General features: G+C 45.4%; 2 protein-coding genes across 11 annotated transcripts in view; one reads left to right on the forward strand and one right to left on the reverse strand.

Moving 5' to 3' along the window:
• CUX1 (cut like homeobox 1) overlaps positions 1-16,252 on the forward strand; it is a gene marked incomplete at both ends in the record, with an annotated part of 307,656 nt that overhangs the window by 113,308 nt on the left and 178,096 nt on the right. The window lies entirely within an intron of this gene.
• On the reverse strand, positions 15,154-15,546 carry LOC308439566 (small nuclear ribonucleoprotein Sm D2-like; the record flags this gene model as incomplete). Its single annotated transcript, XM_080941421.1, has 1 exon — positions 15,154-15,546. The coding sequence occupies exon 1, from the start codon at positions 15,508-15,510 to the stop codon at positions 15,154-15,156; it is 357 nt and encodes a 118-aa protein (XP_080797547.1). The 5' UTR covers positions 15,511-15,546.

The following is a 16,252-nucleotide window of genomic DNA, read 5'->3' on the forward strand; positions in this document are numbered from 1 at the left end:
AACAGGGTGTGGCATGCTTGTCATCTCCTCATTCTGGAGGTAGAGGCAGGAGGATCAGAAGTTCAAAGTCATTCTCTGCTACATAGAGAGTTCCAGACCAGTCTGGGATACAGGAAACCCTGACTCAAACAACAAAAATGTAGGCTGGGGTTCTTTTTAAAGGTGCCAGTGATATTTTAGCCAGTGTCTTCTAGAGTCTTCACATGGATCGGATGGATTTGTCAAATCCCCACTGGTCCTGCTGCAGAGCCCAGCCCTAGCTACCTTTGGAAAGGGAGTTATTTGGAATCTTTCTCCATTTAACACATTTGTGACTTAGTGTAGAGTCTCTTTCAGTGACCAATACAGCCCCCACAGCTCCTAAAGCCATGCCTGCCCTAAGAAGGGCTGAGAGCTTGAATTCTGCCTTTGTAGGGAATGATTTGAAACTACAGGTTTTAGAAGCTTTCTGAAAGTATCTTGCTTGTATAATATTCATTGAATACAAATTTTTTCACAAAAATGACATTGTAATGGTTCTAAAGAAATAAAGTGACTTGCAGCCTGGGTGTGTGTCTTAAATGCTCAAAAGCCACACACACAGGCTCTGTGGGATGTGTGCATTTGATTAAGCCACATCCCTAACATGCTACTTGAAGGGGTGATTTGTGTATCACACTCTGAAATCCATAAAGGGTCCCTAGAAACACATGATCAGGATTATTCCTAGACAAGTTGTTTCCTCTCCAGACCCCTTTTCTAATATGGAACATGAGATTATAGATGCTGGGACACCCCAAAATCATTGTGGTTCATAGCTCCCCAGGGCGTCTGCAACTTGGAGCAGTCAAAATGTGGTGGGGTTCTATCCTTTGTTTTCTCTGTCACCACATAAAAGCAGATTGCACCTCAGTGGTAGATCCCCTGCCTAAATCCCCCAGGGAGGGGCTGGGGGCGTGGCTCAGTGGCATTCACTTAACACACACAAGTCCTGAATAAATAAACAAATCAAATAAGGAGAATATTTCCATACTAAATGCATATCAAGAAGTGGGCACCAAGAGACCTAACTCTGTGGCTTCTGGGTCTGGCTCGCTGTCTTTATTATTGCTATTTATGGTGTTAGGACGGAACCCAGGACCATGTGCATTCTAAGCAAACATTGACCTCTGAGCTACAAACATCTCTCCCCTGCTTTCCTCACTCCCCACCCCCCCCAGTCCCGTGTGTGTGTGTGTGTGTGTGTGTGTGTGTGTGTGTGCGCGCGCGCGCGCGCGCAAGCGCGCACGTGCACGACCTCGAGCACACTCTCGAGCAGGAGAAGTCTAAGATCCTTTGGCCCTCAGGTTGTTCCTGCCTGATGCTTCAAAGAGAGATGAGAGTGTTGGGTGAAGGAGACACTTTAGAGACTGACCTTGGATCTGGAAGTGGCAGTTTCTTGGCTTTGTTGCCTTGGGTTGGGTACTTATCTCCCACTCCACTTTCCTCAGGAGTAAGGACCAGGGAAGCTCCCATGGAGTCTTTTATAGCAAGTCCAGCTTATGGCCTGACCAGACTGAGACCGGATCCCAAAGGCATCTTAAAGAAACAAACCCTGGTGGCAAAGTGACATATGCTCTGTGGTTCTAATGCTTGGGTTGTCATGCTGGTGGATCATTAGGTTCCAGGCCAACCTGGACTACATAATGAAGCCCTTTTCCAAAGCACACAGAGAATAGGCTGGTGCTGTGCCTCCAGTTGGCAGTGATTGCCTAGTATGTACAATGCCCATATTTCTACCCCTAGCACCATATAAACCAAGTGTGGTAGTGAATGCATGTAAACCCAGGAGGGTGAGGTAGCAGAAGGATCAGTAGTTCACATGCATACTTGACAACATAGCAAGTTCAAGGCCAGCCTAGGCTATATGAAATCCTGTTTACAGAAAAGAGAAGGGTGGGGAGACAGAGACAACTTGAGTTTAGGAGATCAAAGTGTCACTGATGGTCCCCCAAGTCATACTTCTAGAATTCACCTCTGTTTGGACAACTAGGATCCTCCTCCCTGTAAGAACTCTCACTGCAAGTGCATCCCTGCACGTCTGTCTCCTCAGCGCGGGGGTTAAAGAAACCCACAGTTCTTAATAGCTGAAAGGCTGAAGACATCCCAGTCCCTCCAGCACTGGAAGTGTAGCCTGAAATAGTTGGAAGTTGAAGTTTAAGCCTCTTTTGGCCAGATCAAAGAAACCCAAACTTCTAAAAATACCAAATTAGCCTTTTAAGCATAGTTTCTATCTTTAGTTGAAATGTGTGCAATGTGTACTTCTGGAATGTTCTTAACCATATCCAGAGAAATTAGTATCTACCTGGAAAAATGAGACATTTTGGTCTGAAGTAATAACTAACTCTTCAGCCATTGACTTCCCCTCAGCAGGACTCAGGATTCCACAGGATAAATGGGGCCTTCTCTCTCCTTCTGAATCAATCATCATTGTTCTTTTTAAAAATGCTGCTTCCCTCCCATGTGTGTATCTGTACCCCTTCCCCTGTGTGGGTATGCATGAGTGTGTGCTCTGTACAAAGCTTGAGGAAGGTGCCAGGGGGTTCTGCTCTACCACTTTCAGAGTCTCTTACTGAACCTAGAGATAGGTTGGTAGACAGCGAGCCCCAATCATCTTCCTGTCTTTGACTGTCCCAGCACTGGAATTACAGATGTGTACAAGGCCGCACCTGGGATCCAGACTCAGCTCCTTGTGCTTTTGCAGCAAGTGCTCCTACCCATTGATCTGTTCCCCAGACTAGTACTGTGTCTTGTAAAGAACGTTTTCTTGTAATCATATATGTATGTTCTTTGAGCCTATCTTCCCCCTCCCCCTAGTGGTGCTATCTTTGAGACCCAACATGAAATGACATGTTTGAGAGCATTCATTTTGCAAGTCATATAGTGAGGCACGCTTATTCCTACCCAGGGCAGACTGAAATATTTGTATTTGGGTTTCAAATGTGTTCTGTGATGTGTATGCAACAGATCGGCCCTCTTAATTGCTGTGCTTGTTAACATTCAAATGAGGTTTCAATCTGGAGCCAGAATTGAATGACAGTTGCAGAAAGTGGCCCAGAATCTCACTGAGTGATGTGGGGCAGGCAGCCGAGGTAGAAAACTCGAGACAGACCATTCTCGGAGAAGTCGGCAGACTTGACTTTTAATACTTCCCTGACAGACACTTGCTTCAGACAGAGCTTCATGCCAGGTGTCGTATGTGGGCTGCTCAGAGCCCACAAAGGGAGCCTTGGGTAGCAGTAAGGGGCCATGCTATCAGGGTGATAGAATCAGCTCTAAGAGTAGACAGACTGTCGTCTTTGCTTTGCAAGTTCCTAGTTAGGATAACCATCCCTGAGTCAGCCAACTTCCTTGGAGTGTAGAGGTGCTTGGCCTGTCAGGGGAATTTGGATGGGATTTCTGCCAATTTTACCTATAGCCGAAGGTTGTATAATGGGCAAGTTGTCTTAAGTACCTACTTTGTGTCTGGCCGATCCCTGCTAAGGATGTCAGCTGATGTCAGTGACTGCTCAGCCTAGACACTTCTCCATTATGTGTCTGAGGAAACTGAGGTCAGATAGTCACTGTCCTCACAAGCCTGTGACAGACCCAGTACAGAGTCTGAGTTCATTGACCCCAAGCATCCTGCTCTTGTCCTCATGCCCTGACTGCTCTTCAGCTGGCTTTGTCTTACTTAGTTCTACACTTGCCAACAGCTTGCCTGGGTAGAGTTGGCTTGCTGTAACAAACAAGGCAGAGACTAGACTAGCACTGGTGAAAAATAAAAGGCAATAAAATCAAGGTGATACACACCTTTAATCCCAGGAGGCAGAGGCAGGTGGATCTCATGGAGGGGTCCGTAGCTAAGTGCTGGTTATACATTTTTGCCAACTGCTTGCCAAAGTATGTATGTATCTTGTAGGTTAATAAAAATACTGTCTTTTTATCTGTACGAGGAAGAGAAAGAAACCTCCCAGGCTTTTGATTGTTCAGTGAAGGTGACCGTGGTCTTCAGAGTCAGGTCAAACACAGCAGGCAAAATCCTCCCTTGTTGCTAGAATTAGAGGAAAACTCTCCGTCCCTCTTATATTTGCTTGACTCCTTCTTTGGGGTACTTGTTTGTAGACAAAGTAGTCTTTAAGGGTTTTCTTGGCCTGCTGGCTTGAAGGGCTTCCTGGGAAGGAGCAGGTATCTATCAGGCCTTGAATCCATTGACTACCCTGACTCCAGGATGGCTATTGTTACTGTTTGTGGTGTCCAGTGTGCCTTCATCATCTCTGTCCAATATATTCCTATGCTTGGTTCAGCCAGGAGGGAGAAGGATGTGTCACTCTTCACACCTTCTGGTTCCAGCATTTTAGCTGGCCCAGGTCTCCTGTGGGCCAGGCACATTAAACCAGACACTATCTAGAGAGGTATGGAGCCTCAGGTTATTGTTGTGTAGTACCAGTCATATAGCTCTGTCTTTGCCTTCACAGATGTTACCACAGCTTGCCAAGGAGGTGTGGCCTCTCACCACTGTTCCACAGGGTTTATTTTTGTTTTTTAAATAGGTCTTAGGAATCCAACACAAGACTTTGTATATATGCTCTACCACTGAGCCACACCACCAGCCCCTTACTGGGGGATTCTAGGTCAGTACTCTATCACTAAGCCGCACCCTAAACCTTACTGTGACTTTGAGGTACAAAGTCATATTTTCGGATTCTTTCCTTTAACTTTAAAAGTGGTACTTGGGTTCTTGGGACTACTTTCCAGGCAACTGAAGTCCATTTGAGGAGAGAAGCAGCAAGTCACACCATTGACCCTCACCCAGACCAGTCTTTCTTTCAGTCTTGTTTAGCCATGGTAGGCACATTTTCTCTGGTGGAGGACACACCCCTTTGGGTTCTTTTTGTATCTTGAACTGGCCTCTTAGCCATCGTCTTTCACTGACCCAGCCTGACATGGTGGCATAGACCTACCAGTTGAAATATTCACTTCACGAGTTAGCCATCTGACCCACAAAGGACAAATGGCTGGCCCTGGGAGACTTGAGTCAGCACCTTCTTATTTAACCTGCATCACTGCATCTCATCTTGTCCCCATATTTACAGATTGTTAGGAAATGAAATCTCACTTTGAATTCCCCAAACTACTGATGAAATCTGAGGTGCTGTGAAATGACAGAAGCTGGAAGTAAGGCCTTTGAGTCCTGGCTCACAGGAAACCAATGAGTGGGAAATCTAATTCAGGCGGCCTCGGGACATCCCACATTAGGAGATGAAAGTTCACTAAACTGGGCTCTAATTCTATAATCTAAATATAGATGGAGATATATTACAGGCTGGCCTTTCCCACCAGGCACAGTGTCACAGAGCCTAAGTAAAGTTCTTTTATGTTACAGAGAAGAGAGAAGCTCATGGCAGTGACTGCTAACGGACAGAGAGAGCTCAGGTTACCTTTATTTCCTTAAGTTTAATAGTAAGAGTACATTTGTGGAGTCCAGCATGGTTGTTCATGTCTTGTGGACCTGCCTCCACCTCAGGAGCCATGGGCAACACTTCAGCTCCAGCACGCCATTCTTTGCAACATTTTAACTAAAGTTTACCACCTCTGTGGGACACACACACACACACACACACACACACACACACACACACACACTCATACACACACCTTAGTCCAGTTCCCAGCTCCACAGAAATGAAACCTCTCTTAGTCAAAGATTCTTTAAAACATTTTTAAAAGGTAAAAAATATGCTCAAACATATGCCTGTGCAGACTATTGTTTGAAATGATTCAGAAAGGATTCTGAAATGATTGTCTCCCTCAGAGTTGACACTTAGAGACATTCTATAGCCAGTGTGGGCTTTCAGTTGCAATTCAGCGTTTGTACAGTAGACCAGTCCTTTTTTCCCTTGACTTTTAAGTAGCCTATTGGGCTAGGCTGGCTGGCCAGTGAGCTCCAGGGATCCTCCTGAGTCCAGCAAGCTGGCACTGGGAGAAATAGGACTGTGCCTCTGCTATACTTGGTATGTGTTGTGAATTGTCCTGGTGCTGTTTGTATTTTGATGTGAATTCTGCTTCCCCAAGAGGGGCTGCTTCAGACTGTACAAGGAGTGAATTACGTACTCAGGTGACTTTATGTAAACCTTTTCCCCATTTTAACTTGTAAAATAAAGGCTAGAGTTGGTGATTGGGTAGTGAAAGGGAAAGGGGAGCTATAAAGTTTTAGGGAGAGGAGATCAAGGGGGAGAACAGAGAGAAGAAGGAGGGAGAGGAGGACTGAAGAGAAGGAGGTGGAAGGAAAATGGAGCAGAAGTACATGGCCTAGAGAAACTGCAAGTTATAAGGGATCACATAGCTGGGGAATAGAGTAGTGTAGTGTAGTAGTAGATCTGCCCAGACTAGGTACGAAGTTTGAGTTGTGTTTTCCTTGTACAGGCTTATTTGGGTTGGAGATTTACTGAAACAGGCGTGGGTTCTGGGAATTTAACTCTGGTCTTCATGCTTTTGCGGCAATCATGTTACTCACTGAGCCATTTCCCCAGCCTTGAACTAAAGCAAACTTAGGTCTTCTCCATATGTGCAATGATGCCACCACCTTAAATGCCAAAATCCTCCTGCAATCCCACTGAAATTTTAAAAGTCAAGGAAAGGTGGCTGGAGAGATGGCTTAGTGGTTAAGATCACACCCAGCACCCATGTCAGGCAGGTCACAACTGCCTGTAACCTCAGCTTTAGAGAATCTGATTCCTGGCATTTGCGGGTACCTGCACTAATGTATAAACTGACAGAGCGCGCGCACACACACACACACACACACACACACACACACACACACACACACACACACACCTTCTCTATGTAGGGGCTAAGGGATAATGACTAAGATGTCAAGTTGAAATTTGACCTATTTAGCCTTATTCATAGGGCAGGCAAGGTGAGTGTGAAAGTCACAGTCTACTGTAAGATCCTAGGCAGTTCCTTATCATCGTCAACTCCTCCTCCCAAGAATCTGTTTTTCTTTCCCATTTTTGCAGTTCTTGGCCATCCTGCAGGGTCTCACATGCCAGTGCTTGTCCCTTCCCAGCCCTCATTGTTGTTCTGCCACCTAAGAGTCCTATTTTTTTAGTGTCTCCAATCCAACTTTTCCTCCCCATTTTATATTTATGTGTTTAGCTTTAAAAAAAAAAAAAAATCAACCAACCAACAAACAAAAAACCAAAGTCTCATGAATTCCTTCAACTTGCTATGTAGTTGAGCCTGGCCTTCAGTCTTCTGTCTGTTTCCCAAAGTCTGGAGTTACAGGTGTTTGCCATCACATTCAGCACAAATTAGTTTTAAACACCACCCACATCTGTATTGATATTAACCCTAGTTTTCTTCTGCCTGCTCTATTCAACATCTGGACTTGAAGAGACACCTCAGACTTCACAGGACTTAAAAGAAATATGATCTTTCTACCACATTCCCTCCCACTAGCCTCATCCTGCAGGAAATGAAGTCACCATACACAAGCCACTCAAGTTATGTGACCTGGTTTCTTCCCAGTAGCCTGTCTAGCATTATGTGTCATCTCCCTGCTACATTGCTGTTATTGTCATAAGTCATCCCACACTAGTTCTCTATGTTCAGCCCCCATGTCCTCATCACATAACCCAGTTTGACTTTCAGTAGTGAGCGTCAGATCCCACAGTCTCCCCTTTACCTCCTGATGCGTTCTTGTTCCAGGCTCCATGCTGCCACCACATGCTACATTGCAGGGCCTTATCCCTAATGCTGCTTCCTGCACTTGCCTAGCTTATCTTAATCTCACTGGGGGATTCTAGGCAACTACTCCACCACTGAGCCATGCCCTAACCCCTCACTGGGAATTCAAGACAAGTGCCTTACCACTGAGCCACGCTCTCAGCCCGGAAATGTTCTTTAAATAATTATTCACAGGGTGACCATGTCTGTCTTGGGAAAAATAGGGAATTTTGGTAGTAAACAATTTATCATTATAACAAATACCCAGGATAATGACTGTATCAAGAGACAAGGTGTGTTTTGGATCACATATTTAAAGGTTTCAGAGATTGCTTTGTGCCTATGGCAGAACAATGAAGCATGGTTGCAGCAGCATCTTGTGATGGACCAAATCTGGCCACCTCATGACCAGTAATTGAGAAAGAAAGCAAGAGTCAGCATCCTAATAACATCCTCTTCAAGGGCATTTTTCCTTCCCATACCACATGACCTAAAGCCACCCCAGTTGTTCCATCCCTTACAGTTCCTACCACCCTCCAAGAGCTGGTCACCAAGCCGTTAAAGCATGTACATTGAAGGATATTTTACATCCTACAGAGTAAACCCAGTCCTCAAACAAAAAGATAGCAAAACAAAAAGATAAACAAAAGCCCAGGTATATTGCCCCTCACAGGCTTCCCTGTCCCCTCATTTGCTCGTCTCCTCTCTCCAGGTAGGATGAGGAACTGAATCCTTCCCCTCTGTCCCTGCCACTCTTTAGCTACCTGATTCTGCTGTTTCTGCTGGTTGCAACATTTCTGGGCCAACCACAGCCACCTGATGGTTAGGGATTGACTAGCAGCCCTCTCTGCTTCCTTGTCTGCTAGCACCTAGGTGTACTTTACATGATGAGATGAGGGGGTGACTTTCCCCACCCTGCTTGCTAATCTGCTAACTATATCTGCTCATAGGGTTATTTAAAAGTCCCAGTTTGGGTTCAGGCACACAAAGGGCTCTGTAAATACTCTTCAGAGCTTCATGCATTTCCTCTTTATACACTCATGTTACTTATTATAAAAGAAAAAAGTAGGGGCTGAGGAAATGGCTGAGTGGGCAAAGTGCTTGCCACCAAAGCATGAGGCCATATTTTGGACCCTAAGACCTATGTAAAAGCAACAAATGATCAAAAAGAGGCTAGGGTACATGGGAGGAGATGTTGGAGAGAGGAAAGGGAAGGAGGAAAATGAGATAATTATAATCTTCAAATTTAAAAAATCACAAAAAATTTTTTAAAGCTAGAAGGTAAAAAAAGAAAAAAAAAAATCAAAAGCTGAACACAGCTGCATGTACCTATAACTCGGTGCTAGAGGCAGACAGAAGGATCCTTGAGGTTTGCTTGCCAGACAGTCTAGCTGAATCACAGAGTTCCAAGTTCATGTCTTCAAAACTAAGGTGGACAGTAACTGAGAAGATGCTTCTTGTTGCCTTCGGCCCACCACACAAACACGACACACATCCACAGAAGCACACAAGATAGGCTGCTGACGTTAAGGACCTGTTTAGAGCCTTTTACCCTGCTGGTTTTATATAATAACCTAAGATGGCCTGAAAGGGCCAAACCCTGAAATCCTTGTACTCCAAGAAATGAGCTTACTGATGACACAGGCCCAGGAGAGCAGGGGGAGGTGGTTTGAGCCTGGGAAAGCTTCATGTCAGTTGAAAATGCTGGAGCCAGTGCTCGGTGCCTGCCAAGCCTGCTCATAAAAGCAGTGTGTTCTAGGTACAAAATGAACCCCAGAGAAAATAAAAACACACAAGATGAAATCTATTTGAATATGAAGACACTGCACATTGCCTTCCAATGTATCAAGACCACATCCATCTTAATTTTATTATATATTAAAGTTTCGAACTTTTCAAATAACACCGTTTTCGTTGTTTTAGAGCATCTGAGAATTATAGAGCTATTTGGCGTGGCTGTCGGGCAAGGATTCCTGCCATTTATTGGGGCCCTGGTTTTATTTAATAGCCAGATGAATGGAACAGTTAATAAAAGAAATATTGCTTTATTCCCTGACATTTATGTCCTTGGTTTCCAATAAAGAATTGAAATTATGAATAGTTGATGGTTTAAATTGATGTTTTATGTTGAACGCTAGCTATAATTTGCCCTCTGAGGATTGTAATACCACGAAACAGATGGTTTTTCACAGTAACAAATTGCTATGTGCATACAGTCTATAGCCGTGGCTTTTAGATACGTTCACCTTCAGTTCTGAACTGACCTGCTTCTGTAAGATTCGGGGACATACAGGTCCTCCAGGAAAGGGTTCTGACCAGGGGGATGCAGCCAGACCCTAGAGGTCCTATGAAGATTGAGGTTAAGGTCAGAAGTAGAGGGTAGGGTATGTTTGTTAGCCTTTGCCTAAATACAGCCTCTACCTGCCAGAAGGTTGTTATTCTGTTCAAGGTCATGATAGCTAGTATGAGATGGGGCTCAATTCTAACCACCGTGAGACTCCACACCTATCCAGACAGGCAGGAAAACACAGCCACACAGCTTTGTAAGTGAACTGCAGTGGACAGGTTGTGAACTATGGAACCAAGTGACTGGAGAAGCAACCTTTGGATAGTTTCCTGAACACCATTGCCTTAGTTTCTGGGCCTATAAATTGTAAATAACAGAAACTTTCTCCTTATGACAGTCAAATGACGCAGTTTCTACCAAATAATTTGGAGCTTAGTGCTGGCCTAGGTAGCGTTTAGAAGGAATAACTGAATCTGCACAGGCTGGACATGTGGCTCATTTGGTAGATCATGTGCTGAGCCTGGGAGCAAGCTCTGGGTTCGAGCCCCAGCCCTGCATAAACCAAAGCAGATATGATAGTGCATGCCTCTAAAGCCAGCATGCAGGAGGATCAGGAACTCAAGATCATCTGCCATAGCAAGTTTGGCGTTAGCTAGATACTAGAGAAGAAGGGAGGGAGAGGGGTGGGGGTGGTTTATCTAAGAGTTTGTTCTTGAGACTAAATAAGAACATTATCAAAGTACTGCACTAGTACAGTTGGTAAAAATGAAATCTACTCATCCCATGATTCACCTAAAAGAGCAAGCAGCTATTTTCCTGGGCTGAATCTTTTCCCTGACTCCTCCCAAGAAGGCTAGGGGCAAGGGCTCTTGTTCAGACCTGCTGGAGCCATCCTTAGCAACCCCAGGCCCTACCCTAACTGTGCTTCAGTGGCTTCAGTAGGGACCTAAGGATGAGCTCTGAGCCCAGCAGCCCTTATGGGCTACAGAGCCAAGAAGTTTGGCTTCTATCAAGTTAACAAAGGACGAATGGATCTTAACTCTGGACTCTACTGGATCAGACACCTTCTAGAGCCTTTCTCATTAGTAACTAAGGCCGTTGAACTGGCTTGTGCATTCTCTGAGCCTTAGCACAGCCCTCAGCATGTGCCATTGCTTAAATGGGCCTCCACTCAGTACCAAGTCCAAGTCTGAGCTCCCATGATACATCATCACATCTGTGCCTCTACCACTGTAACCCAGAACTCTGCTTCTCTCCTCACCAAGTGACATGCCTGCATGGGATGCAGAGACCAGTGGTGACAGTGGGGATGACACATCTTCACCTAGCAGGGAGTATGTGGCACTTTTGTTGATGGGCTTGTGGAGGTTGCCAAAGGTGGGCTGAGAGAGGTTCTTTTGACCTAACTTGCATAGAAGGATGCTTGTTTACTGTTCAATAGAATGCAGTCATTTTGTGAACAGTTTTATTGGCAGTTGTGACTCAGTTTCTTCAGTGAACAGTATGGGGGTAGTAATCCAAGAACAAGGTTCATTTGTAGTCTTTGCAGACTAGAATCTTGTTTCAAAGATAATTATAAACAAAGTCAGGGATTGATGATATAGCTTAGCTGGTAGACATGTTACCCAACATGCCACAAAGCCCTGGGCTCCGTCTCCAGTGCCATATATACCATACTTGGTCCTTGTTCTGTGTCTGGAACAGAAGGAGAAAGCATTTCCTCTGTGTAACACTCGAGGTATAGTGTGTTTAATTTTACATTATCATGACACTATACAGAAAGATAGGAAGAAAGAAAGATAGAAAGAAAGAAAAGAAGGCAAGTAGTATAGGAATTGGGAGATACAGTAGTGGTTAAAATGCCTGCCAGGCAAGCAAAAGACCCTATTTCAAATCCCCAGCCCCCACACAAAGCTGGATGCAGTCTTGCAGGTGTTTGCAATTCCAACCCTTCTCAGGGGAAATGAGAAGCAGGGGCATGAGTATCCCTGGAAGCTCCAGGCAGGGCTACCTAGCCTGGCTATGCTGTGGTGAACAAGCGAGAAAGCCTGTCTTAAAGGAGGTAGAAATCAAGGGCTGACACCTGAGGTTGTCTGTGTGCATACCATGGTATGTTATGCCTGCACTTACCCAAACATGCATGCACATACACACACATACAAATTAAATAAAACAATAGCAATGAAGAAAAAGACAGTTGTGGGTTCCTTCTACCCACTTGCATTGTTGAAGTGTTCTAGAATATGATCTAGAATGTTGTGCCTGGGAAAGCCAGGCTCAGAGTAAGCACCGTGGCGTCAAAGAATTTCAGCAAGATTCTGGTTGACCAAGTTTTGTTAGAATTCAGAGCTTCATAGAACATCAATTACATTTTTAAACCAGTATTTTTGGCTTTTATTTGTTTATTTTTTGATTATTTTAAAAATACTATTTGGCTCATCTGGACTCTGTTATGTGGGCCTAGTGACTTCACTTGAGATGTGTAGTATGCGTAGCAGGTAAGTGTGGCTATGGTTGGTCGTAGAGGGTGGGCCAGGGATGAGGCCTGAAGTGTCAGTGCACCTAGCCAGAGACTGCTGGAAGCTCAGGTGAAATGAGGGAGGTGCTGAGGATGCTCTTCTGCCCAAATGCTGCAAAAAAATCTCAAAGCACAGCCTTGACCTAGGTATCTTCCTCTATCACTTTCTACTCCATTTTTCTTTATCGTGTTTGTTTAACTTTCAGGGATTGGGCACGTGTTCTGTGGCAAGCATGTGGAGGTTAATTTAAAAGGACAACTTGAGGGAATTGGGTGTCTCCCTAGACCATGTGATTCCTTAGGATTAAGCATAGATTATCAGGATTAGCAGCAAGTACCTTTACCTAGTGAGCCATCTTGCTAGGCCTCCCCCCATGTTTTCTGAGACAGGATCTCACTGACACATCTTTTATGAGGGCTTTACTTAGGTTCTGATACTTGTGCAGCAGGTGTTTTACCTGTTGGACCATCTCCCCAGCCCAAAACTCACATCTGGTATTTGGTGTGAGAGTTCAAGGAGCTCAGGTCTACACCCAGTGAATCCACATTGTGCTCTTACTGCAAATGCCTGCCGGAGGCTAGCTGAGTTCCCCAGGGTCTATGAGCTTCCTGCTTGAGCATCGAGTGCCCAGGAGGAGATTCAGTGCATGTTTGTCAGAATAAGTAATATATGTTTTTTTCTTGGCCATGTTTCATAGGGGACATTTACTGAGACCTCAATGATATAGAGCTGAACGCAGATACTGATAATCTAAGCCAGGTTCTTCCAGCTGTTTCTGGAAGAAATGCAAGAAACTGTTAATAGGGGTTAAACTTGGGTTTTTTTGTTTTTTTGTTTTTGGTTTTTTTTTTTTGTTTAATCTAAGAGACTGCACACATGTATGTATGAGTGCCACAGCACATATGTGATGGTCAGAGAACCACCTCAGGTGCCAATCCTTGCCTTTTTGAGACAAGTTCTCTTTTGTTGCTCTCAGTGGCTTATTAGCTTCCCCAGATTCTGCTGTCTCATAGGAACACTGGACTGCAGATGCTGCTGGGCCTAGAGTTTTCATGGGTTCTGAGGATGCAAACTCAAGTTGTCAGGCTTGCTCAGCAAGTACTTCATCCATTGAGCTGTCTCCCCAGACCAGATAGTTTTACCATCGGAAAGCAGTGAACACTGAGAAAATTCAGTATCTGCAGCTTTTTCTTCCTCTAATTCCAAGCTCACAATAGACTAGATATTTTTGGGAAGACAAAGTGCTGAAGGTTTCAGAAAGCAAGAGTGAACCAGAATACAGTGCTTCCATTGAACTCATGTGGCTAAAGCAGTGTGACAGCACTGACTAAGGTCATCTAGAGACATGTGGAGGCCATATAAACATTACACCATTTTATATGAGACCTGCACAGCATCCGACTTGGTGTGCCTATAACCTTACAACCTTATTTTGCCCAAATATCAAGAGATAATGAGATGTCTGTCATTTCTTAAGTGCTCTTTGATTTTTGAGACATGGTCAGTACTGGCCTGGAATTCACTGATGAGGCTAGGCTGACTAGCTAGTGAGCCTGGGATCCTCTGTGCCCACCTCCTTATACTGACGAAAGCATGTGCCACTATACCCAGCTTATTTCCATGGGTCATGGCATCATGCTTTCACAACAAAGCACTTGCAACTGACTTATTATTCCCATCCCAGCGTTAAGATTCAGGGAGCTTTTGAGCGTTTCAAGGAATGCCATGGCCACCACCAGCTCTGGACTGGACAGTTGAGTGGCCTAGGAAAGCTGTCACCTTTCTGGCCTTAGCTTTGGCTTTATTAAAGAAAAGCCTTGTTTCTTAATTTTTGTTTTTGGTGATAGGTCCCAAGAATGCAATTGTAAACAGACAATGAAGGTGGCCTGTGGAGAGAGCACAGTTCATTATACTCATGTGGCCCTGAGTTCCCCAAGGGAGAATATTTGTCCATGGTCAGAGAACTCTTATGACAAGCAGTGCAACTGCTGTGTGTATCCTTCTGAATACTCCTTGCAGACTGGCAACCACTCCTCCGTCCCCGGCTATGTGGCCCACACTAGTGTCATTGCCTCTCAGCAGTTTGGACAGCATTGCCTGTTGTTTGCTCACTCCCTACTCCTTCCACCTGGCCTTAGCCACCATTCTGTCTGAGTGTGTGTCTTCCTGGTCACCCTCCAGCTTCTCGTAAAGGCCTTGTCCGCCTTCCTGGGCAGCTGTTGTCCTCCCCATCTTTTCCATCATTAGAGCTCTGTTTGTGTGGCCCCAAGCTTCTCCTCCTCTCCACCCTCTCTAACACACACACACACACACACACACACACACACACACACACACACTTGTTTCTTGGTCAGCCTTCTACACATCTTCTAGTAACCAAGACAAGCCAGTTTCTCTGCCAGACACCTGTATGTAGACTGGGTTAAAGGCTTGGGCTCTTTCTGTTGCTGCCTTCAGGAACCTGCTTGATACATCTTTTCTGAGAATGTTTTTCTTTTTTTTCTTTTTTTCTTTTGAAAACAAAAGACTCAGGGCTTTATTTCTATCCCATCGGGCAGGACTCTGCAGGACTCAGGAGGGCAGGGAGCAGGCTCTCAGAGGGCGGAGGCCCCCACTTTACTTGCCGGCGATGAGCGGGTTCCGCAGCACCACAATGACTGAGTCCCCGTGCAGGAACATCTTGGAGATGTAGCGGTCCTTGTTGACAGGCTTGGACTTCTTCTTGCCCTTGCCGCTCTTGGGGACCTCAGTCCCCATCTCCTTCACATTTTCCAGCACCATGTTGCAGTGCCTGTCAAAGGCCTTCACCCGGCCCAGGAGCTTCTTGTTGTTCCGACAGTTGCTGAGCACTTGCATGTTGTTCTTGACCGACTGTGTGAGCACTGAGAGGGGACCTGTGTTGAATTCCTCCTCCTCCCGCTTCTGCAGCTCCTCTGGGGTCATCTCACTCTTGGGTTTATTGAGGAGACTCATGGTGGAGGTTTCGCTCGCAGATCACTCCCGCCTCCCAGCGCGTTGCTCTGAGAATGTTTTTCTTAAGGCCTTGGTTTCATCTTTAGAGGGCATTTGAGAACTTGGAGTCAGGCTGTGGATGGTTATGGTGGTTGTTAGGGCTGGTGGTTTGTGGCTCTTCCCACCGCAGCGCTCGTCACTTCACCTAGGTTGCTTGGCCACTCCTCACCTTTTTGCAGTGCCCTTCCATTTCATTCTGGACTCCACAAAACAAAACAAACTTTCCATAATTCTGGGGAACTGCTTGTTTAAAAGCACACATGGTACGTGTCTCAAAATAGGGGATCAGGGGAGACCATGTAAAGTTCAGGGTATCTTCCCTAGCACAGGACACACTCCTAGTCATGGCTTTGCCAGGATTTCTTGAAAAGCACCTGTCACCTTCATCTCCCATTTCCACCCCTGGGATTCACCAAGCTTCTGGAAGGAGGAAAAGGGAGGTGGTGGGCCTCCTGAAGTTGAATCCACCACTGGCACAAAAGATAGACTCTTTGGAACCAGACCAGACCTCAGCCTCCCATGCCCCAATTTACTCCAGAGAGCAGTCAGGAAGCCATTTCCTCCTGCTGACTACCAGGGTCCAATTTTCTTCCCTCTTCATCAAGGCCAACTTGTTACATCAAGGGCAAGAGAGAGAGGCAGAGACAGAGACAGAGACACAGAGAGGCTGCTGACCTCCTAGGTTCAAAGCTGGACTTTGAAG

This window comes from Micromys minutus, assembly GCF_963924665.1.
Source record: "Micromys minutus genome assembly, chromosome: 29".
Classification (NCBI taxonomy): domain Eukaryota; kingdom Metazoa; phylum Chordata; class Mammalia; order Rodentia; family Muridae; genus Micromys; species Micromys minutus.